Source organism: Mus musculus, chromosome 8 (genome assembly GCF_000001635.26).
Source record: "Mus musculus strain C57BL/6J chromosome 8, GRCm38.p6 C57BL/6J".
Classification (NCBI taxonomy): Eukaryota; Metazoa; Chordata; class Mammalia; order Rodentia; family Muridae; genus Mus; species Mus musculus.
The window spans coordinates 3,499,779-3,518,016 of NC_000074.6; the positions used below are offsets into that span (position 1 = coordinate 3,499,779).

Below are 18,238 nucleotides of genomic sequence, written 5' to 3' on the forward strand. Positions count from 1 at the left end.
AGAAATTAGCTCACAATTTAAGGCACGGTGGAAAGTTTTGAAGTGATGGTTAGATTTACACTCAAATTGTCTTCCTTGCAGAGCTGCGTTTTTAACTATCAAGTTCCAAGCAAGACTGCCATAAAGAGGTGAATGGCAGACCAGCGGTCAGTTTAAGTGGGAAGTTTTCTGGTCGTTGCAAAGCCTTGGGAAGTCACCAGGAGGTTCTAGAAGGTGGAAATTCTTTGGAGGTCCTGGACTCTCCGTAGGAGGAGACTGGCTGTAAAAGATAGGACTGAGGCTGTTGCAGTAGCGCAGAAAGTCTTTGGACTGTTAAAATACGGTTCTATTTGGTTTAGGAAACGGTTTGCTTGTAGCTCAGATGGGAGACAGAAAAGGTTTCTGGGAGTAGAGGGGCGGATATTTTCGGCTTAGGACGCCGGATCATCGCCGGACACTACTGAGGGTAACAGGTGAAGCTCTGGACTCAGAAGTTACAAGGCTGTCGCCGAGCCAGATCGGATCCAGTTCCCGCCACACCTAGAAGCCAGTGGGTCCCTCAGACCTTTTGTTAGAGTTGCTATCGGCACTAGGACCGCGCGACTATTTTTAGTCCACAAGCGGCCAGCGAGGGGCGCATGCGCACTGCTGGGAGGCTCTGCCCCGCCCCTTAGAAAGGGTCGCGCTTGTCACGTGTTCAGTTCAGGCGCCCCGCTCACGTGACCGCGGCGCATGTCAGCTGATGCGGGAGGGTTTGAAGCGGCGCCGGGAGGGAGCGAGGCTGCAGTGACCGCGGCGCGCGCTGGGACCCACCCGCGTCTCGCGCTCACCCTGCGGCCATGGCCACCCCGGCGGGCCGGCGCGCCTCAGGTGAGCGCGGGCGGCGGGAGGGCGCGCCCAGCTCAGCGACCTCGGGTGACTTCCGCTGCAGTCCAATACTGGAAGATGGGCTTTCGGCTTCTAGAACCTGGGCGGCGGGCGGGCCAGCATCTCCTACCTCAGGCGGAGAGCTTCTACCGATCCTAGAATCTGGGCGGCGGGTGGGCATCGAGCGTCCAGCTTAGTGTTCTGACTTTCAGGGCGGACTTCTCAGTGTTCCTATGGGAGATTGACGAATGATTCCTCCTAGAATCTGGGCAGTGGGTGCACAGCGACACCTCCGACCTTGGACGTCAAGCGCCCAACTTCCCGTTCGTCAATTCCAGTGCGGACTTCTCAGATGCTCCATAGGGGAGAGATGGGTAGATGGCTCCCAGAACCTGGGCTTCCAGTTCTCAAGTTTTTCAAGTCCTCATATGAGAGAGATAGACAGTAGCATCCTAGAACCTGGGTGGTGGGTGTGTACCAACAACATCTCTAACCTCAGGTGAACAGCTTGCATAGTACCCAGAACTCAGGTAGTACAGGTACCAGCAACTCTTGGCCTCAAGCACTGAGGGTCTACAGTTCCTAGAACTGGGTGGTGGGTGGACACCACTTCCCCAGCCTCTTTCTCCAAGCTCTCCATTTTTCCCTTTAAAGTGTGGTGCAGACTTATGGAGGAGAGATGGGCAGTTGGTTCTCAGAACCAGTGGGCAGGTCCCAGCCTTTAAAACCTCTGCAGAGAGCTTATTGTTGATGACAATTCTAAAGGCCAGTACAAACTTAGTTGCCTTATGAGAGAGAGATAGAGCGTCCAAAGAACTTGGACAGTGGGTGGGCTTAAGATTCTCCAGTTTAAGAGGGCAGGACTCCTGATAATCCCAGCCTCCACCTCCCTTGTGCTGGGATTCTAAGCATGTATCACCATGGATGGCTGTATTATTGTTATTACGAAACATTTCTTTCCAGGGTTGTTTGTGACCTGTGAGAGTATTGCCTTCCCCAACCTAGTCTCTTCTCAGTTTGTAAACAGGCGCCAGCCAGCCAGCCAGCCAGCTAGCTAGTTTCTTCCATTAGGACAGTATTTGAAGCCCGAGCTTTTGTTAGCGGTAGTTTGGTTTTGTTTGGATCAGGTTCTTAGTCTATAGACCCTGAACTTCTTTTACTTTTGTTTTTGTCTGTTTTGAGACAGAGTGTCTATGTAGCTCTGGGAGTTCTGGAATTCTGGTATCTGCCTTCTTTGCTTCCAGAATTCTGCCAGACTTGAACCTGTGATACTCCTTTTTCAGCCTCTGAGTACTGTGATTACAGGCCTAGTCGAGTCTTCCTCCTCCTCTTTCTCTCCTCCTTCTGGATTGAACCTAGGGCCATGTACCACACTACCACTGAGCTATGGCCCAAGCTATAGCCAAAGTTCTAGTTCCTCAGTTTGCCAGAACTCAGACAGCAACCTGCAATGAGACCCAAGGCTTCCCTTCTGGAAGCCAATGCCCAAATGTTCAGCCTCCCTGAACGTATAGGCAGGAATAGAGCTAAAGGGATGTTCTCCACAAATTAGGGGACTAAACTACAGTTCCTCAAACTCATACCTTCCTAAAATGAGATTGTGTGCTCCCAGTTTCCTGGCTTGTCACTAAGAAATCTGGGGATGGCATCTTGTGTTGATCTCTCACTGTGTGCTGCCTGCAGACATTCATGTGGGAGTTCTGGCTGGTAATGCCTGGGATGGGCTACGCTGTGATCTTAGCTAAGGCGTTACAGCCTGCCTTTGGTTTTCCTCCCTACTAGCTTGTAAACATGCTCATCTAGACTGAAAAGGGAGGAGCCAAGTAGGAACCACGGGTAGTGACGTGGCCCAGCCTTTCCTGGCAGCTTTGGGGCTGGAAGAGTTGCTCACAGATAGAATGCTTCTATAGCATTCCCCTCAGACCTAGCTATGCACTGAAGCATGGGCCATTTTCTGGTTGGTCTGGCAGGATTCTCAAAGTAGTTTCTAGATCTCAGCCTTAGAGGTAGATAGATGGTTTTAATTTCCACTTTTTAGACGATGTAGGGAGGTGGACTGTCTTAGTCAGGGTTTCTATTCCTGCACAAACATCATGACCAAGAAACAAGTTGGGGAGGAAAGGATTTATTCAGCTTACACTTTCATACTGCTGTTCATCACCAAAGGAAGTCAGGACTGGAACTCAAGCAGGTCAGGGAGCAGGAGCTGATGCAGAGGCCATGGAGGAATGTTCCTTACTGGCTTGCTTCCCCTGGCTTGCTCAGCTTGCTTTCTTATAGAACCCAGGACTACCAGCACAGAGATGGTCCCACCCACAAGGGGCCTTTTCCCCCTGATCACTAATTGAGAAAATGCCTTGCAGCTGGATCTCATGGAGGCATTTCCTCAATTGATGCTCCTTTCTCTGTGATAACTCCAGCTGTGTCAAGTTGACACAAAACTAGCCAGTACACCCACTTAGGAAACATTCTTGAGGTTGATCATCACACTGTATCACAATTCTATAAATACACTAAAACCCACCAGATTTTACATGTGTGTGTGTATGAGTGTGTGTGTGTGTATGGGTGTGTTTGTGTGTACACTTGTGAGTGCAGGAGCCCTGTGTCCAGAAGGGACAGCGGATCCCCTGGAGCTAGAGTCACAGGCTGCTGTGAACTGCCATGTGTGTAATTGCAAAGCCCTGCAAGAACAGTACGTGTTCTTAATCACTGAGCTATGTCTCTAGCTTCCATCCTGGGTTTTGATTCTCTAACACTGAAAGAGAAAGAGAGAGAGAAAAAAAGAAGTTGCTTTAAGACTTAAGCAGGGGCTGGAGAGATGGCTCAGCGGTTAAGAGCACTGACTGCTCTTCCAGAGGTCCTGAGTTCAATTCCCAGCAAACACATCGTGGCTCACAACCATCTGTAATGGGATCAGATGCCCTCTTCAGGTGTGTATGAGGACAGTGACAGTAGTGAACAACAAAGACCATCCTTTGACTTCTGTCTTAATCCGGGTTTTTATTCCTGCACAGACATGACCAAGAAGCAAGCTGGGGAGGAAAAGGTTTATCCAGCTTACACTTCCATACTGCTGTTCATCACCAAGGAAGTCAGGACTAGAACTCAAGCAGATCAGGAAGCAGGAGCTGATGCAGAGGCCATGGAGGAATGTTCCTTACTGGCTAGCTTCTTGGTCATGATGTTTGTGCAGGAATAGAAACCCTGACTAAGACATGGACTGAGTCTGGAATTTGGCTTTTGGCTGTGGGATTGCCAGAACTTGACTCCCTGCAGGGCTGACTGCAGAGGACAACCTGTAGGTTTGTCCTTTCCTTCTACCATGTGGGTCCCAGGGATTGAACTCAGGGTGTCAGGTTTGGCAACAAGCACCTTTACCTTTACTGATCCACCTTGCCAGCCCGTTTTGGGGTTATTCTGGATCAGGCTCTAATCAGCGTGGCCTGTGTTTTGCTATGTAGTTCAGGCAAGCCTTGAACTTCTACGTAGCTCTTGAGTGCTGGGTTTACAGACATGAGTCATTATATCAACCTTTATTATTATTGTCAGTTTCTAATGAGTTCAAAGGTTATTCTTGGGGGATTTGTCCTGAGAACACTGGAATTTGGGCCCTGCTCTGTGTTAATTACCTGTAGACGGGAGTTTGGGTAAGTGTGAGGGCTTTGCCAAGCCCTCCAGGAAGCCAGCCAGCCAGCCCACAAGAGGACTGGTGGAGATATATATATATATATATATATATTTTTTTTTTTTTTTTGGCTAGCCTCAATCCAGGCTCTGTGATAAAGGCGTTCTGTTTCTGAATATTGAGTTCTTAGCTTGTGGAGGATGATGGGTGCTTCATTTGGAAGATGAGGTTGAGGCTCAGTGAGGAGACTAAACTTAGATTGTCAGGCTTGGTAGCAAACATCTCTACTCTCTGAGCCATCTTACTGCCAACTGTTAATTTTCAAACTTTGGACAAATGGCTGAAGTGCCTATTTGACATATCTAAGTAGATATTGGCTTCCAGGTTCATCCCTCACTTCCTACCTGTTACAGGACTTTCCTCGCTGGCAGACCCCACCCTGCCCTCTAACTCTCCAGCAGGGTCCGGGCTGCCCTTCCCTATATAATGAACCATTTCGGTTATCTGGACCCTTCATCTACTTTTTTAGGCCTTCTGGCTGCTGCACCTGGTTCCCTTCTCTGCCTCCTCCTTTTCCCCTCCCCCTCTACCTCTCCTGACATGGCTGTCCACTCTGTACTCTCCCAGACGTCCCTGCCTTTGGCTATGCTCTCCCACATATCTATAATAAACGTTCTCTTCCACCATACCTAGGGACAGTCACGTTCTATTTCTTTTTTTTTTTTTTTCATTCACATACCCTTACCCCCTCCTTTCTCCCCAAGACAGAATCCTAGACTGGCCTAGGATGTAGCTGAGGGTGACCTTGAACTTCTGATCCTCTTGTCTCTGCCTCACGAGTGCTAGGATTATAAGCATGTGTCATGCCTTTTCTTCTTTCTCTCACTATATGGCCCATGCTGGCCTAGAACTTGTAAGTCTCCTGCCTCAACCTTCCAGTGTTGGGATTACAAGTCTGTGCCTTCTCCCTGATCTACCTACGTCCTTCCCACTTGTCTTCCTGATCTTGCCAGGATCTCATGTATCTCAAGCTGACCTTAAACTTGAGGTATAGCAAAAGATGGACTTGATTTCATGATCCTCCTGCTTCCGGCTCCCAAAGGCTGGAATTTCAGATGTGCACCACCATGCTCCATTTTTTACATGCTGGGATTAGACTCAGGACTTTGTACATTCTAGGCAAGCACTCTACCAACTGAGCTACATCCTGGCCCTGGGTTTTTTTTGTTTGTTTGTTTGTTTGTTTTTTCAAAATACTTTTTATTACATTTACTCATTGCACATGAAGTTCTCTCCCTCTATCATGTGGGTTCAGAGGATCAAGCTCAGGTTGTCAGGCTTGGCGGCAAACACGTTACCTACTGAGTCATCTTACGGTTTTTCCAATACATTCCTCCTTTCCTGTAAACTTGGTGGAGGCTTGCTGGTGAAGGAAGCAGAGGGCATCGTCCACCCCTGACCTACTCTCCTTTTCCATCCTTTTAGAGACTGAGCGGCTGCTGACCCCCAATCCTGGGTATGGGACCCAGGTGGGGACCTCACCAGCCCCAACAACCCCCACAGAAGAGGAAGACCTCCGCCGCCGCCTCAAGTACTTCTTTATGAGCCCATGTGACAAGTTCCGGGCCAAAGGCCGCAAGCCCTGCAAGCTGATGCTGCAGGTGGTCAAGATCTTGGTGGTCACTGTGCAGGTGAGACCAGCCAGGCAGGACCTTGGCCAAATGCTTCCATAGTCACTGTTTGCATCTTAGAGTGGCCCCTTGCTGCCATGTAATAATGATGACAGTGGTATTACCAGTCAGGAAGAAATCTGAGATTTGTGGTCAGTTAATTCTTTTTAGCTCCCAGCAGCACTGGCCACTCTCTCACCTCCGTTGTATACCCAAAATGTCCCCGAGGCTCACACAATTATTGTGTAAAGTTACCCAGTGGCTGAGCACAGAATAGATGGGATTTGAATCCAGTCAATCTGATGTTATCCTTTCTGATCTCCCCTCAGCAAAAGCAGACCACTACTGTTCCCTATCATGGAGGCATGGATTTAGCACACACCCTATCAATCAGTAAACATACACTGACCATTCACTCACCACTCCTGTACCCACCTTGTGCTGTGCACTGGGGATGCTTTGATCAATAGAGCATGGAACTTAAGAGGCAAAAAAGAAAAAGTACAAGGAGGTGGTTTGCTGACTGGTTTTTATGTCAACTTGATATAATCTAGAGTCATCAGACAGGAGGGAACTTCAACTGAGAAAATGCCTTCAGCCTAAGATCTGGCTATAGGAAAGCCTGTTGGGCATTTTCTTAATTCATGATTGGCTGAGGAGAGCCAAGCTCATTGTTGGAGAGGCTATTCCTGGGATAGTGGTCTGGATTCTATAAGAAAGCAGGCTGTGTAAGCCATGAAGAACAAGCTAGTAAGCAGCACCCCTCCATGGCCTCTGCATCAGCTCCTGCCCTATTTGAGTTCTTGTCCTGACTTTCTTCCATGATGAACTGTGATGTGAAAGTATAAACAAATAAACTTCTTCCTCCCCAAGCTGCCTTTGGTTATGGTGTTCTATCACAGTAGTAACCCTAAGACAGCTGGGGATATGGCTCAGCTGGTGGAGTGCTTTCCTGGCGTGCATGAAGCCTTGTGTTCTATCCCCAGTATTGCATAAACTCATTTTGGTGTACACCTGTCATCCCAGCTTGTGGGAGATGGAGGCAGGAAGATGAGGAGTTCAAAGGGATCTTTGACTACATAGTGAGTTACAGGCTATCCCGTGCAGTGCCAGTAGGGCCTTGTCTCACCTCAGTGTACATCTCTTGGGCTTTCTTTTTCTTCTTTCTCTCCCTGTGCCTTGCTGAGTTGTGCTATCAAGGCCAACCTCTGGCTTCTTCTTGGCAGCTCATTCTCTTTGGGCTCAGCAACCAGCTGGTGGTGACATTCCGGGAAGAGAACACCATTGCCTTCCGACATCTCTTCCTGCTGGGTTACTCTGATGGGTCTGATGACACCTTTGCAGCCTACACACAGGAGCAGCTCTACCAAGCCATCTTCTATGCTGTGGACCAGGTATAGTGAGCAGGCGTTAGGGGGTTGAGGGAATACAGTACTGAACAAGTCAGGCTGACAGATCCTCTCCTTCTCTACCCATAGTACCTGATACTACCTGAGATATCCCTGGGCCGGTATGCCTATGTCCGTGGTGGGGGTGGGCCTTGGGCCAATGGATCAGCTTTGGCTCTCTGCCAGCGGTACTACCACCGTGGCCATGTGGACCCAGCCAATGATACCTTTGACATTGATCCAAGGGTAGTCACTGGTGAGTAGCCAGGGCAGGGCCTAACTATGGGGTGTGTAGGCTTCTGGGATTAAAATTCTGACATCTAGGGTTCAGAGATTTTTCTCAAAAGTAGATAGCCTATCTAGAATCCCCCAGTGAGGGCCTAGGTAGATGTCTTGCCTAGAATCCCATAGTGAGGGGCAAAAGGTGAGGCTGTGTGTGTGTGGGGGGGAGTAGAGAAAAAGAAAAAAAGATCTAAAATTTTAACCTTGTCACTTGCACACCTGTGTGATCAGATTGTATAATCAAGAATAATTTGGCTGGGAAGTGGTGCATGCCTTTAATCTCAGCACTTGGGAGGCAGAGGCAGGTGGATTTCTGAGTTCGAGGCCAGCCTGGTCTACATAGTGAGTTCCAGGACAGCCAGGGCTACACAGAGAAACCCTGTCTGGAAAAAAACAAAACAAAACAAAACAAAACAACCAGGAATGTACAGTGTGCTTAGTGGAATGCGTGACACATCTACTCACTGAGCATCTGGAGGGCCTGTGGACCGCTGTGGTCTTTATAGAGCATAGGCAGAAGGTTAAATGTGAAGGGATGGGCTGGAAGTGTAGCTCCAGTGGACTCTGGCCTAGCACACAGATTATAGACTTGATCCCTGGTGCTAGAAAGAAGCAATAAAGCATAAACTGGGAGTTAAAACAGTGAAGAAGGTCCAACAGGACTGTAGGAGACCAGCCTGGGCCTCCCTGTTCCCTGAGTTCTTTTGTATGACTGCCTGTCCGCAGACTGTATCCAGGTGGATCCTCCTGACAGACCCCCTGACATCCCCAGTGAGGACTTGGACTTCTTGGATGGCAGCGCCAGTTACAAGAACCTCACACTGAAATTCCACAAGTACTACCCTTTTCTCTTGAGGGGGCTGGGTCTTTGAGGGGCTCAAGGGTCCAGCTGAGGGTGGGGAGAGTGGAGTGGCCAGAGTCCAAACATTGGAGCTGAGGCCACTTTCATTGAGTCAATAGGGGGCAGGGCCCTCACCCAGTGACCTATCAGGTCGCTGAGTGAGCAGTTTCCTCTGCTAGCTGCAGAGTCAGCATGGGATAGGAGTGACTGACACTGGGCCCCTGCCCCTCACCCAAGCCTCCCCCAATAGGCTGATCAACGTCACCATCCACTTCCAGCTGAAGACAATTAACCTGCAGAGCCTCATCAACAATGAGATCCCTGATTGTTACACCTTCAGTATCCTGGTGAGCAACTGGGTGATCCTCTGGACCCCCAAGCTCTCCTGCATGGTTGAGGGACTTCAGAGGAATATTCACTCAAGACGAAAGGAGAGTGATGGGTAGAGTCTGGGACATGGACCAGCTGTCATGGGGGTTGGGGGTTGGTATGAGAGTGATGGGGTAGAGGCTAGGACATGGACCAGCTGTCATGGGAGTTGGGGGTTGGTATGAGACTGATAGGTAGAGGCTAGGACACGGACTAGCTGTCATGGGGGTTGGAGGTTGGTATGAGAGTGATGGGATAGAGGCTAGGACCGACTGGCTGTCATGAGAGCTGGGATTGGTGTTTGGAGCTGCTCCAGCTTACTCTACCCTTCAGATCACATTTGACAATAAAGCGCACAGTGGGCGAATCCCCATCCGCCTGGAGACCAAGACCCACATCCAGGAGTGCAAACACCCCAGTGTCTCCAGACATGGTAAACTCTCCCATCCTCAGACCCCCCTATTACCCCCAGATTAGTCCTGACTCTCCCAGACATTTCTTGGGCCTCAGATAGTACTGTCCAGGGGCCCTTACTGTTCATGATTTGTCTGTGACCCCAGGCCAGTGTTGATCAGGCATCTTGACTGTGTAGGAGCATCCTGGGTATCTTAGTTAGGGTTTCCATTGCTGTGAAGAGACACCATGACTAAGGGAACTCTTATAAAAGAAAACATTTAATTGGGGCTGGTTTATAGTTTCAGAGGTTCAGTCCATGGCGGGAAGCATGGCAGCAAGCAGGAAGACTTGGTACTAGAAGGAGAGTTCTACATCTTGATCCAAAGGCAGCTAGGAGGAGACTGTGTTCCACAGGCAGCTAGAAGGAGGGTCTCTTCTGCACTGAGTGGAGTTTAAGCACTAGGAACCCTCAAAGCCCACTTATACAGTGACACACTTCCTCCTGGGGGTGCATTGGAGGACCCTCCCCTGGGCTCCTCCAACAATGCCACACACCTCAATAATGCCATTTCCCATGGGCCAAGCATATTCAAACCACCACAGTGGGCCTGGTCAAGTTCATCATAAGGAACCAAGCCTGTCATCCTTGTCTGTGTGTAATGAATCCCAGGTTACCTTGTCCCAAAATAAAATAAAACAAAATGGGCTGGAGAGTAATTCTGGCTGATAGGAGGCCCTATGTTCAATTCTCAGTGCTTTGAAAACATTTCTAAAAATTAGTTTTCCCGTAATCCCAGTATGAATTCAAGACCAGCCTTGGCTACATAGTCAGTTTGAGGTCAGCCTAGGATGTATGAGATCCTGCCTTTGAGACAAACAACTAAACAAGTTGGAGTTGTATTTTAGTGGTCGAGCACTTAGCCTAACACCACATTGCTCCATACCAGTGTTCATCAGGGATTTTTGACACTCTCCATGCTACACACACACACACACACACACACACACACACACACACACATCCCTCTCCTCCAGGGCTTCTTTCCTGGCCCAGCCAACTCCTAGTTCCAATCTTCTCTGGCCCTGCGCGGCTTTTGATCGCTGTCTCCCGTTTCCTGTAGGAGACAACAGCTTCCGGCTTCTGTTTGATGTGGTGGTTATCCTCACCTGCTCCCTGTCCTTCCTGCTGTGCGCCCGCTCACTGCTCCGTGGCTTCCTGCTGCAGAACGTGAGGCCCTGTTGTCACGAGCGCTGGTGCCCGCCTTGCCCAGCCCTGGGGCCATGGTGGGGGTGATGACCTAGGGGTTTCTAGACAGACCCTCACCTGGGCTTCTCCCATAGGAGTTTGTTGTATTCATGTGGCGGCGGCGGGGTCGGGAAATCAGCCTCTGGGAACGGCTGGAGTTTGTCAATGGCTGGTACATCCTGCTGGTCACCAGTGACGTGCTCACCATCTCGGGGACTGTCATGAAGATTGGCATTGAGGCAAAGGTGTGAGTCCTATCAGTGCCTGTTCTCAGGACCCAGTGTCTCTGTCTCCAGGCCTGCTTGGGGTCCACCTCCCCTCCAGGTAGAGAGTACAGCCCATGGGTTGACTCCTTGCTTCTGCCCACAGAACCTAGCCAGCTATGATGTCTGCAGTATTCTCTTGGGTACCTCCACTCTGCTAGTCTGGGTCGGTGTCATTCGCTACCTGACATTTTTCCACAAGTACAACGTGAGTGTCCTGTGCCTGAGCCCCACCTGGGCAGTATCTGCCCCACGCCTCTCAAATAAACCCAAACACACAAAGCAGTCACTAGTTCCTGCCAATCAGTGACTCATCACAACACTTTCTTTGCTTGCTTGCTTGCTTTTTTCTTTATTAATTAAAAAAACACTTTTTGAGACAGGGTGCCTCTGTGTAGCCCTTGCTACAGTAGTATTAGAACTCGTTCTGTAAATCTGGTTGGGTTCGAATTCAAAGATCTGGCTCCCTCTGTCTCTCAAGTGCTGGCCCTAAAGACATGTGCCTAGCTTTTTTGTTTTGTTTTGTTTTTGGTTTTTAAGACAAAATCCTTTGTAGCCCTGCTTGGCCTTCCTATCTAGTTAAGGATGACCTTGAACTTCAGATCTTCAGTTCCTTGGGAACTTCACCTCCCAAGTGCTGGAATGACAGCTGTGTGTCATTATGTAGTGCCAGAGATTGAACTCAAGTCTCTGTGCATACTACACACTCTACAATTGAGCTATATCACCAAACCACAGATCTCTTTCTTATACCCACCTACCACAGACACACGAGTCTTTGTACCTGGGCAGGACCACGGGAGCCTGTCCCATCCAGCTGAGTCCAGCTGTGGTATGTTCTAGACTCCTCCCAGCTGGGTCCTGCCCTGTCTAATCTCTGAGCAGCCCTTCTGACCACATTGGTGAGGCCTTCCCTGCCATCTGAGAGCTAGTTGGTTTGTGGCCATTGCTTTCATTGTGGTCCCCTTGCCCTTCTGCAGATCTTGATTGCCACGTTGCGAGTGGCACTGCCCAGTGTCATGCGTTTCTGCTGCTGTGTGGCTGTCATCTACCTGGGCTATTGCTTCTGTGGCTGGATCGTTCTAGGGCCCTACCATGTGAAGGTATGGGATACTGGGGGCTGTGGGTGTTTGTTGAATTACCATCAAGGGACTTTGTATTTTTTTTCATTTGTATAAGTAAATGTGCTTGTGTGTGTGTGTGTGTGTGTGTGTGTACGTGTATGTACTCTGTATACACATGTATGTGAAAGCCACAGGTCAGCCTTTACTATCATTCTAAAAATTCATTCACCTAATAGGTTTGTTTTGTTTCTAGACAAGGTCTCACAGTGTAGCCTTGACTATCCTGGAATTCACTGTACAAGTCAGGCTAGCCTCAAATTCACAGACATGCATATGTCTGCCTCCAGAGTGCTGGGATTAAAAGCAGGTGGCAAAATATCCACACAGGGTCTAATTGGCCTGTAGCTCATGATTAGGATAAATTAGCTGGCCTGTGAGCTCCAAGGGATCCTCCTGTCTCCACCTCCCCAGTGCTGGGATTACAAGCTTTCACACCCAGGTTTTTATGTAAGTGCTGGGGATCAAACTTGAAACCTCATGCTTTCTAGTCAAGAACTTTACCAGCTGAGCCGCCTGCTATGCACCCTGTAGCAGTTTTGTGTTCTGTCCCTTCAGACCCTCAATGCTCCTGACGTTGACTCTACAACTTGGTCATTCTTGTGGTCACTGATGACTGTCTTGTTTGTGTTACTCCACCTGTCAGCCCCTCTGAGGAACCAGCCCTTGACCCTGTGACCTTTCTGTTGACTCCATGACCTTGTATTGATATGATGACCCTCAGATGGGCCCAGTTGCCATCTTCCTGCCCACTGACCCCTAGTGAGCCCAACAGCCCCCCCCCCACTCATGTATCTTCTCACCTACCTCACTGCCTACAGTTCCGCTCGCTGTCCATGGTTTCTGAGTGTCTGTTCTCACTCATCAACGGAGACGACATGTTTGTGACGTTCGCGGCCATGCAGGCCCAGCAGGGTCACAGCAGCCTGGTGTGGCTCTTCTCCCAGCTGTACCTCTACTCCTTCATCAGCCTCTTCATCTACATGGTGCTGAGCCTCTTCATTGCACTCATCACCGGCGCCTATGACACCATCAAGGTCAGCCATCTCTACCATCTCCTCCCTGGGAGTCCTGGCTTCCCCTTCCCCTCCCCTGAACATTTTCAGCCCTGAGTTCCAAGAGTCGCCTGGCTTCACAAAGTTGTCCTGGCTTCACAATAGTTGGAACAGGTAAGACTCAGAAGCTATATAAAGTCCAAAGGAAGAGTGGCCAGGAACTGGGTTTGGAGTAGTTGGGGTTGTTTGAGTCATCCTGGAAGAGTAGCCTAGGATGTACCATAACTGGATTCAGTTGGATGGGCAGGAAGGGACGGGCTCCCATGGTCCCTCATGGGTACAAAAATGTGCCAGTATTTTCTCTCTCTCTCTCTCTCTCTCTCTCTCTGTGTGTGTGTGTGTGTGTGTGTATGTGCCCCCCCTCTGTGTGTGTGTGTGTGTGTGTGTGTGCGTGTGCATGCATGTTACATGTATCAGAGGACAAACCACAGGAATTGGTTCTCCTCCTTCACTGTATGGATCATAGATCTGAACACAAGTTACCAGCTTTGCAGCAAGTGCCTTTACCTGCCACACCATCTCACTGGCTTCCTCCCTCTCTCATACCATCTTTTATTAAAAACCATTTACTTATTTAGGGGTGAGAGGAGGTTGTGCACAGCACAGTGTGTTTGGAAATTAGAGACGACTTGTGGAAATCAGCTCTCTTCGTCCACCATGTGGAGTCATCAGGTTTGATGGCAAAACTTTTATTTCCCCTCTGAACCTTCTCACATGTCTGTTAAGATCTTTCCTTTGAGAGTGAGCTTGAACGTCTGCCCAGTGTCCACCACCTGAGAGCTGGGCTTATAGATAGATGCATACTATCACCTCCATTGTATGTGGTCCTGGGGGTAGCAATCAGGACTTCCTGCATACTATGCAGTCACTCTACCAGCTGAGACACACATTCAGCTTAGGGGCTTTTTCAAGACCACCCTAATACCCAACTACAGCAGGGACAACAGGGTCCCCCTGTACAACCCTCCATGTTTCCTCTATACCTATTGCTACTTGCTGTCCATACACAGACCATTCATATTCCTCACTATCACTAGATAGACAATGACCACTTGATTCTCCTTGATACCCAGCCCCCCAGACTCCTTACAAGATGTTTGCTGGGTAAATTCTGCCTCCCTGCTACCCCACAGTCCTCTGTGCTCTCATCTAGGAAACTACAGCCTGCAGGAATGCTACTTCTTCTTTGTACCCTATAAGACACCACACACATACACATGCACACACACACAAGGCAAATATACATAACTATCCAAAAGTCAGTGCAGCTAGGTGGCTGCTTGGGACATTCCCTTCATCTCTTGAGAATTCTAGATTGAGGAGATGGGAGCCCGAGGAAGAGCATACTTGTAGAAAGGAACATCCAAAGACTGGGAGGCAGAAAGGACCTGGAGAAATAGCAGTGGTGCCAGGAAGTCACAGGGAGAATGTTCGGGGACTCTGCCTCATTCTGAGGCACTGGCAGTGGATGTGTGCACTCTTTCCCACATGGATAGAAGCTCTACCACAGGTACATTACTGTCACCCAGGCCCTAAGCAGCCACACTGAGTCTCGCTGCAACACTTGGATATCACGCAGGACCCGTGGATGCAGGAGTTCAGGCCTTATGCCCACTAACTCTTTTACACTGTTCCAGCTGAGATGCTGGGTTACTAAATACCAGTCTAGGCTTCTGGCCCGCAGCAGAAGGCACTGAACCAATGAGCCTGAGACCTGCGGCCACATCCGGGGATAGGGAAGATTTCTACAGTGAAGCAAGCCACAAAGCAAAGGTCCAGAAATGAGACCCAGAGTGGTCACATCAGAGCAACAGCAGGATGTCCAGTTGGCCGGACCTAAAGAGCACTAGAGGTCAGGACCATCTTTCATGCTGAGTTCGGGGAATCGTCTCTTTCCAGCACCCAGGAGGTACTGGCACAGAGAAGAGTGAGCTCCAGGCCTACATCGAGCAGTGCCAGGATAGCCCCACATCTGGCAAGTTCCGTCGTGGCAGTGGCTCAGCTTGTAGCCTTTTCTGCTGCTGTGGAAGGTTGGAGCCCCAGATCTGGGTTGTGGATTGATTAGAGGCTGGGGGAAGAAGTGTGTGCCAGAGAGACTGGGTGCCTCTTTTTTCCATTTCTCTCTTCCAGGGACTCCCCGGAGGACCATTCGCTGCTGGTGAACTGATCCAAGATGATTGCCACTAGACTTTATCCCCATGTACTGCTGGGACCCCAGCTTATTTATTTTTAGAATTTGCTTTAAAAGATCTGCGTCTGACAGGCCTTGTGAGGGCTTGGGCTGATCGAATCGGACACAGGGGAAAGGGAGGGCATGTAGGGCGGCTGTTAAATAAAAGGGAATGTAAATGCGGTGGTCTAATTTGTAACAGGTGAGGCAGCCCTTTCATAAATCGTCAGCTCCTTTAAGAGGCCGCCACACTAGGCATGGCTGGCGCAGTGCGACCTTCCAAGCATGGCGGGAGGCGGGGATGGGGCGTGTCCTGCAGCGGAATAATTTAAAGGTGCCGCGTCTGAGGCAGCGGGCAGAAAACTAGGGGTGTTGGCCGAAGCTGGGTGGACCTGGTTGCAGCTCCTGAATGGTACGAGTTTCCATCGACCGAGCAAAGGTGTCCCTTCGAGGACTGTTAGAGAGCTTCAGCTTTGCCCCGGATCGATTTGTCCTGATTCCGGGTAGGTCCCGACTTTTTGATGCTCCAATACCACCCCACCCCCATTCCTAAGTTCCTTGTCCCGGTGTTTCCGCATCGGTAGTCAGATGCGACCTGGAGTACGGAATGGAAGTAGTCAATCTAACAATTTTCCAGGTAACATCTCAGGGCCCTGCGATCCTTCTAAATTCCCATTAATAATAGTCTAAAGGCATCAGAAAGATCTCCAGCGTCCCAGGAGAGTCCCGGTAGCGTTCCTACCTTCCCCGGTATCTTCCTGGAAGCTCCTAGACTCCTAAGTAGTTATGTGTATCTCCGGATCTCAGTAACTTTCCAGTGCGTCGTTCCTCCTACCCTCCCCCAATTCCGGCGTCCCTGGTTACACATCCTGCATCATTTCACTAATCCCAGGGATGCTCCGCACCGCGAGACCCGGTAACTTTCCTTTTACGTGACAGTTAAATCTCCAAGCCCGAGCCTATAACACTTTGGGAGCTCATCTTACTCCGATGGCCCTAGAGCCCCCTTTTCAATAGATTGCACAGCAGTGCTTCCAGTGCACGCCCCAGCTTCCTTGATGGGCCCAGGCTTGGGTCAGGAGCCCAAAGTCCAATTGTCCCTCAGCCTCCTGGCTTACAGGTCCTGGTTTCTTCTGGAGTGAGACATCGCGTCTTTACAGGGTGTAGGAAGGGGTCTCGCCTAAGGGTTGGTTAATCAAGAGTAGTCAGACATACGGAAGGCCAGGCTAAGGAAGGAACCACTGCCAGAAGAGATCATGGCTTAAGGGCACCTGCCAGCGAGCTGCTGACTGTGGGTGCCAGGACGGCTACCCTTTTGGCCACAGGGTGCAGATGAAAACGTTACGGAGTCTGGTCCGCCTTATGCATAAGTGAAGTAGGACAAAGAGCTGGGGGCTGGTCTCATCCCTTGATCTGGGCGGGGAAATCAACTTGCCCCTATCCTTCTGTCTAGCAGTACCCCTCTAGACGCTCTCACCCCAACCCCGGCGAATGGAGGAGTCACTCCAGCCAAAGGTATCTAGGGGGCGTGGCTTGTGAGACGAGCTAGGGGTAAGGAGCCTGTAGGCGCTGCTGGGTAGGCTTGATTGACATCTTGTTCTGGTCCCTTTTGCTCCTCGATTTCCAGGACTGCAGGCTACAAGACCTGCTACCTAGTCCGAAACAATCGATGGAGGCCCCACTGCAAACCGGAATGGTAAGAGTTGGGGAATTTTTGTACCGGACTACAACTCCCGGCGGTCTTGCCGTGCACCACGCGATTCTCTCTCCGAGAACCAGGCATGTGCAGGTGAAACTACGTTTCCCGGCATGCATAGCGGGAGACCTAGTCTCTCGGAAGGCTTAGTTGCTCCCCCCACGTAGGGGGATGGGAAGGAAACCGCATTGACCCATTCTGCAGATGGGGACACCGAGTCACGAACTGAATACAACCTCCTCCGGGGCAGAGGTGATTCAAAAGACCCTGGAGGAGGGCTTGGGGAGACGGATATGCGTTGCCCAGCCTGTGCCGTTCGTTCCGCAGGTGCTGGGCGTGATGATCGGGGCCGGAGTGGCGGTGCTGGTCACCGCCGTGCTCATCCTCTTGGTGGTGCGAAGGCTGCGGGTGCAGAGTGAGGATTCGGGGGGAACCTTTGAGGGAATACTATAGGGATGGAGGGGAAGCTGCAAAACCTGGAGAAACCAAGCGGCTGGGGTGGGGATTTGTTGAAGCCTGCGTGGAGCTCAAAGCACCATCTTCCCTCCACCCCCTTCCCCGTCCCCAATCCCCAGAAACTCCAGCCCCGGAGGGTCCCCGGTATCGGTTCCGGAAGCGGGACAAAGTGCTTTTCTATGGCCGGAAGATTATGCGGAAGGTGAGTTCCAAGACCTACTGCTGGTCTGGCTGACCACAGCAGCCCAGCCCTTTCCTATTTACACGTTAGTGACCCTCTCTGCCTTCTTAGATCTCCTTAGAGCTCTCCTTCCTCTCCCTCCAATTGACTCAATATTCTAAATTCTCCCAGGTGTCACAGTCCACTTCTTCCCTGGTGGACACATCAGTCTCCACCACTTCCCGGCCCCGCATGAAGAAGAAACTGAAGATGCTTAACATTGCCAAGAAGTAAGGCAGACTCTGAGTGTATTGGGTATGAGACGGGTCAGCTCACACCGGAGTTTTTGCATTTCTAAGTTCTTGAAACATACTGATTGTCTGGGAAATATTCCCATAGTAGAGGGACATCTCAAGGCCCTCAGTTGGCAGGGGCTATCTCAGGGTTCTGCCATCTCAGACATGACACTTCCGGTGTGGGCGTGCTGGTCGCTTAAGGCTTGTCTCATAATGTTTCCCAGTTTCTGGAAGCTATCTGCCGTATATTTAGGAATCTACACCTATTGGAGAGTTTATTCAACGCGGCATGTTGCAGTTATCTCAGATATTTGCATGACTAGGTGGAGGGGCTGTTTCGAAATTCTGTTCTCCA

At 50.2% G+C, this 18,238-nt stretch overlaps 2 protein-coding genes across 21 annotated transcripts in view; both read left to right on the top strand.

Moving 5' to 3' along the window:
• The first annotated feature begins 740 nt into the window (after nucleotides 1–740).
• Mcoln1 (mucolipin 1) lies at nucleotides 741–15,454 on the top strand. Its single transcript, NM_053177.1, has 14 exons — nucleotides 741–849; nucleotides 5,960–6,165; nucleotides 7,371–7,538; nucleotides 7,623–7,788; nucleotides 8,541–8,649; nucleotides 8,906–9,002; nucleotides 9,358–9,457; nucleotides 10,542–10,648; nucleotides 10,762–10,911; nucleotides 11,036–11,137; nucleotides 11,910–12,032; nucleotides 12,872–13,087; nucleotides 15,005–15,135; nucleotides 15,236–15,454. Exons 1-14 carry the CDS (start codon nucleotides 819–821, stop codon nucleotides 15,270–15,272), a joined length of 1,743 nt encoding a protein of 580 aa, NP_444407.1. The 5' UTR covers nucleotides 741–818; the 3' UTR covers nucleotides 15,273–15,454.
• A 2-nt stretch (nucleotides 15,455–15,456) lies between these two features.
• Nucleotides 15,457–18,238, top strand: part of Pnpla6 (patatin-like phospholipase domain containing 6) — a 29,033-nt gene continuing 26,251 nt past the window's right edge. For 4 of the 20 annotated variants that reach the window (NM_001359124.2, NM_001359123.2, NM_001378953.1 and 1 more), the window contains exons 1-3: nucleotides 17,085–17,386; nucleotides 17,547–17,629; nucleotides 17,780–17,877. In NM_001359124.2, coding sequence (NP_001346053.1) covers nucleotides 17,176–17,386; nucleotides 17,547–17,629; nucleotides 17,780–17,877 — 392 coding nt within the window. In that variant the 5' untranslated portion in view covers nucleotides 17,085–17,175. Of the gene's footprint in view, nucleotides 15,779–15,801; nucleotides 15,913–16,728; nucleotides 16,791–16,902; nucleotides 17,387–17,546; nucleotides 17,630–17,779; nucleotides 17,878–18,238 lie in introns of those variants that run through there. The other 16 variants (NM_001359122.2, NM_001378951.1, NM_015801.3 and 13 more) reach the window with 13 other exon arrangements.

Excerpts from the sequence above, each read along its gene's own strand:
- Mcoln1 (NM_053177.1), top strand. The coding sequence starts at position 819 with ATGGCCACCCCGGCGGGCCGGCGCGCCTCAG. Across the intron at positions 6,166-7,370 it reads TCTTGGTGGTCACTGTGCAG|CTCATTCTCTTTGGGCTCAG; the intron begins GTGAGACCAGCC and ends TCTTCTTGGCAG. Across the intron at positions 8,650-8,905 it reads CTCACACTGAAATTCCACAA|GCTGATCAACGTCACCATCC; the intron begins GTACTACCCTTT and ends CTCCCCCAATAG.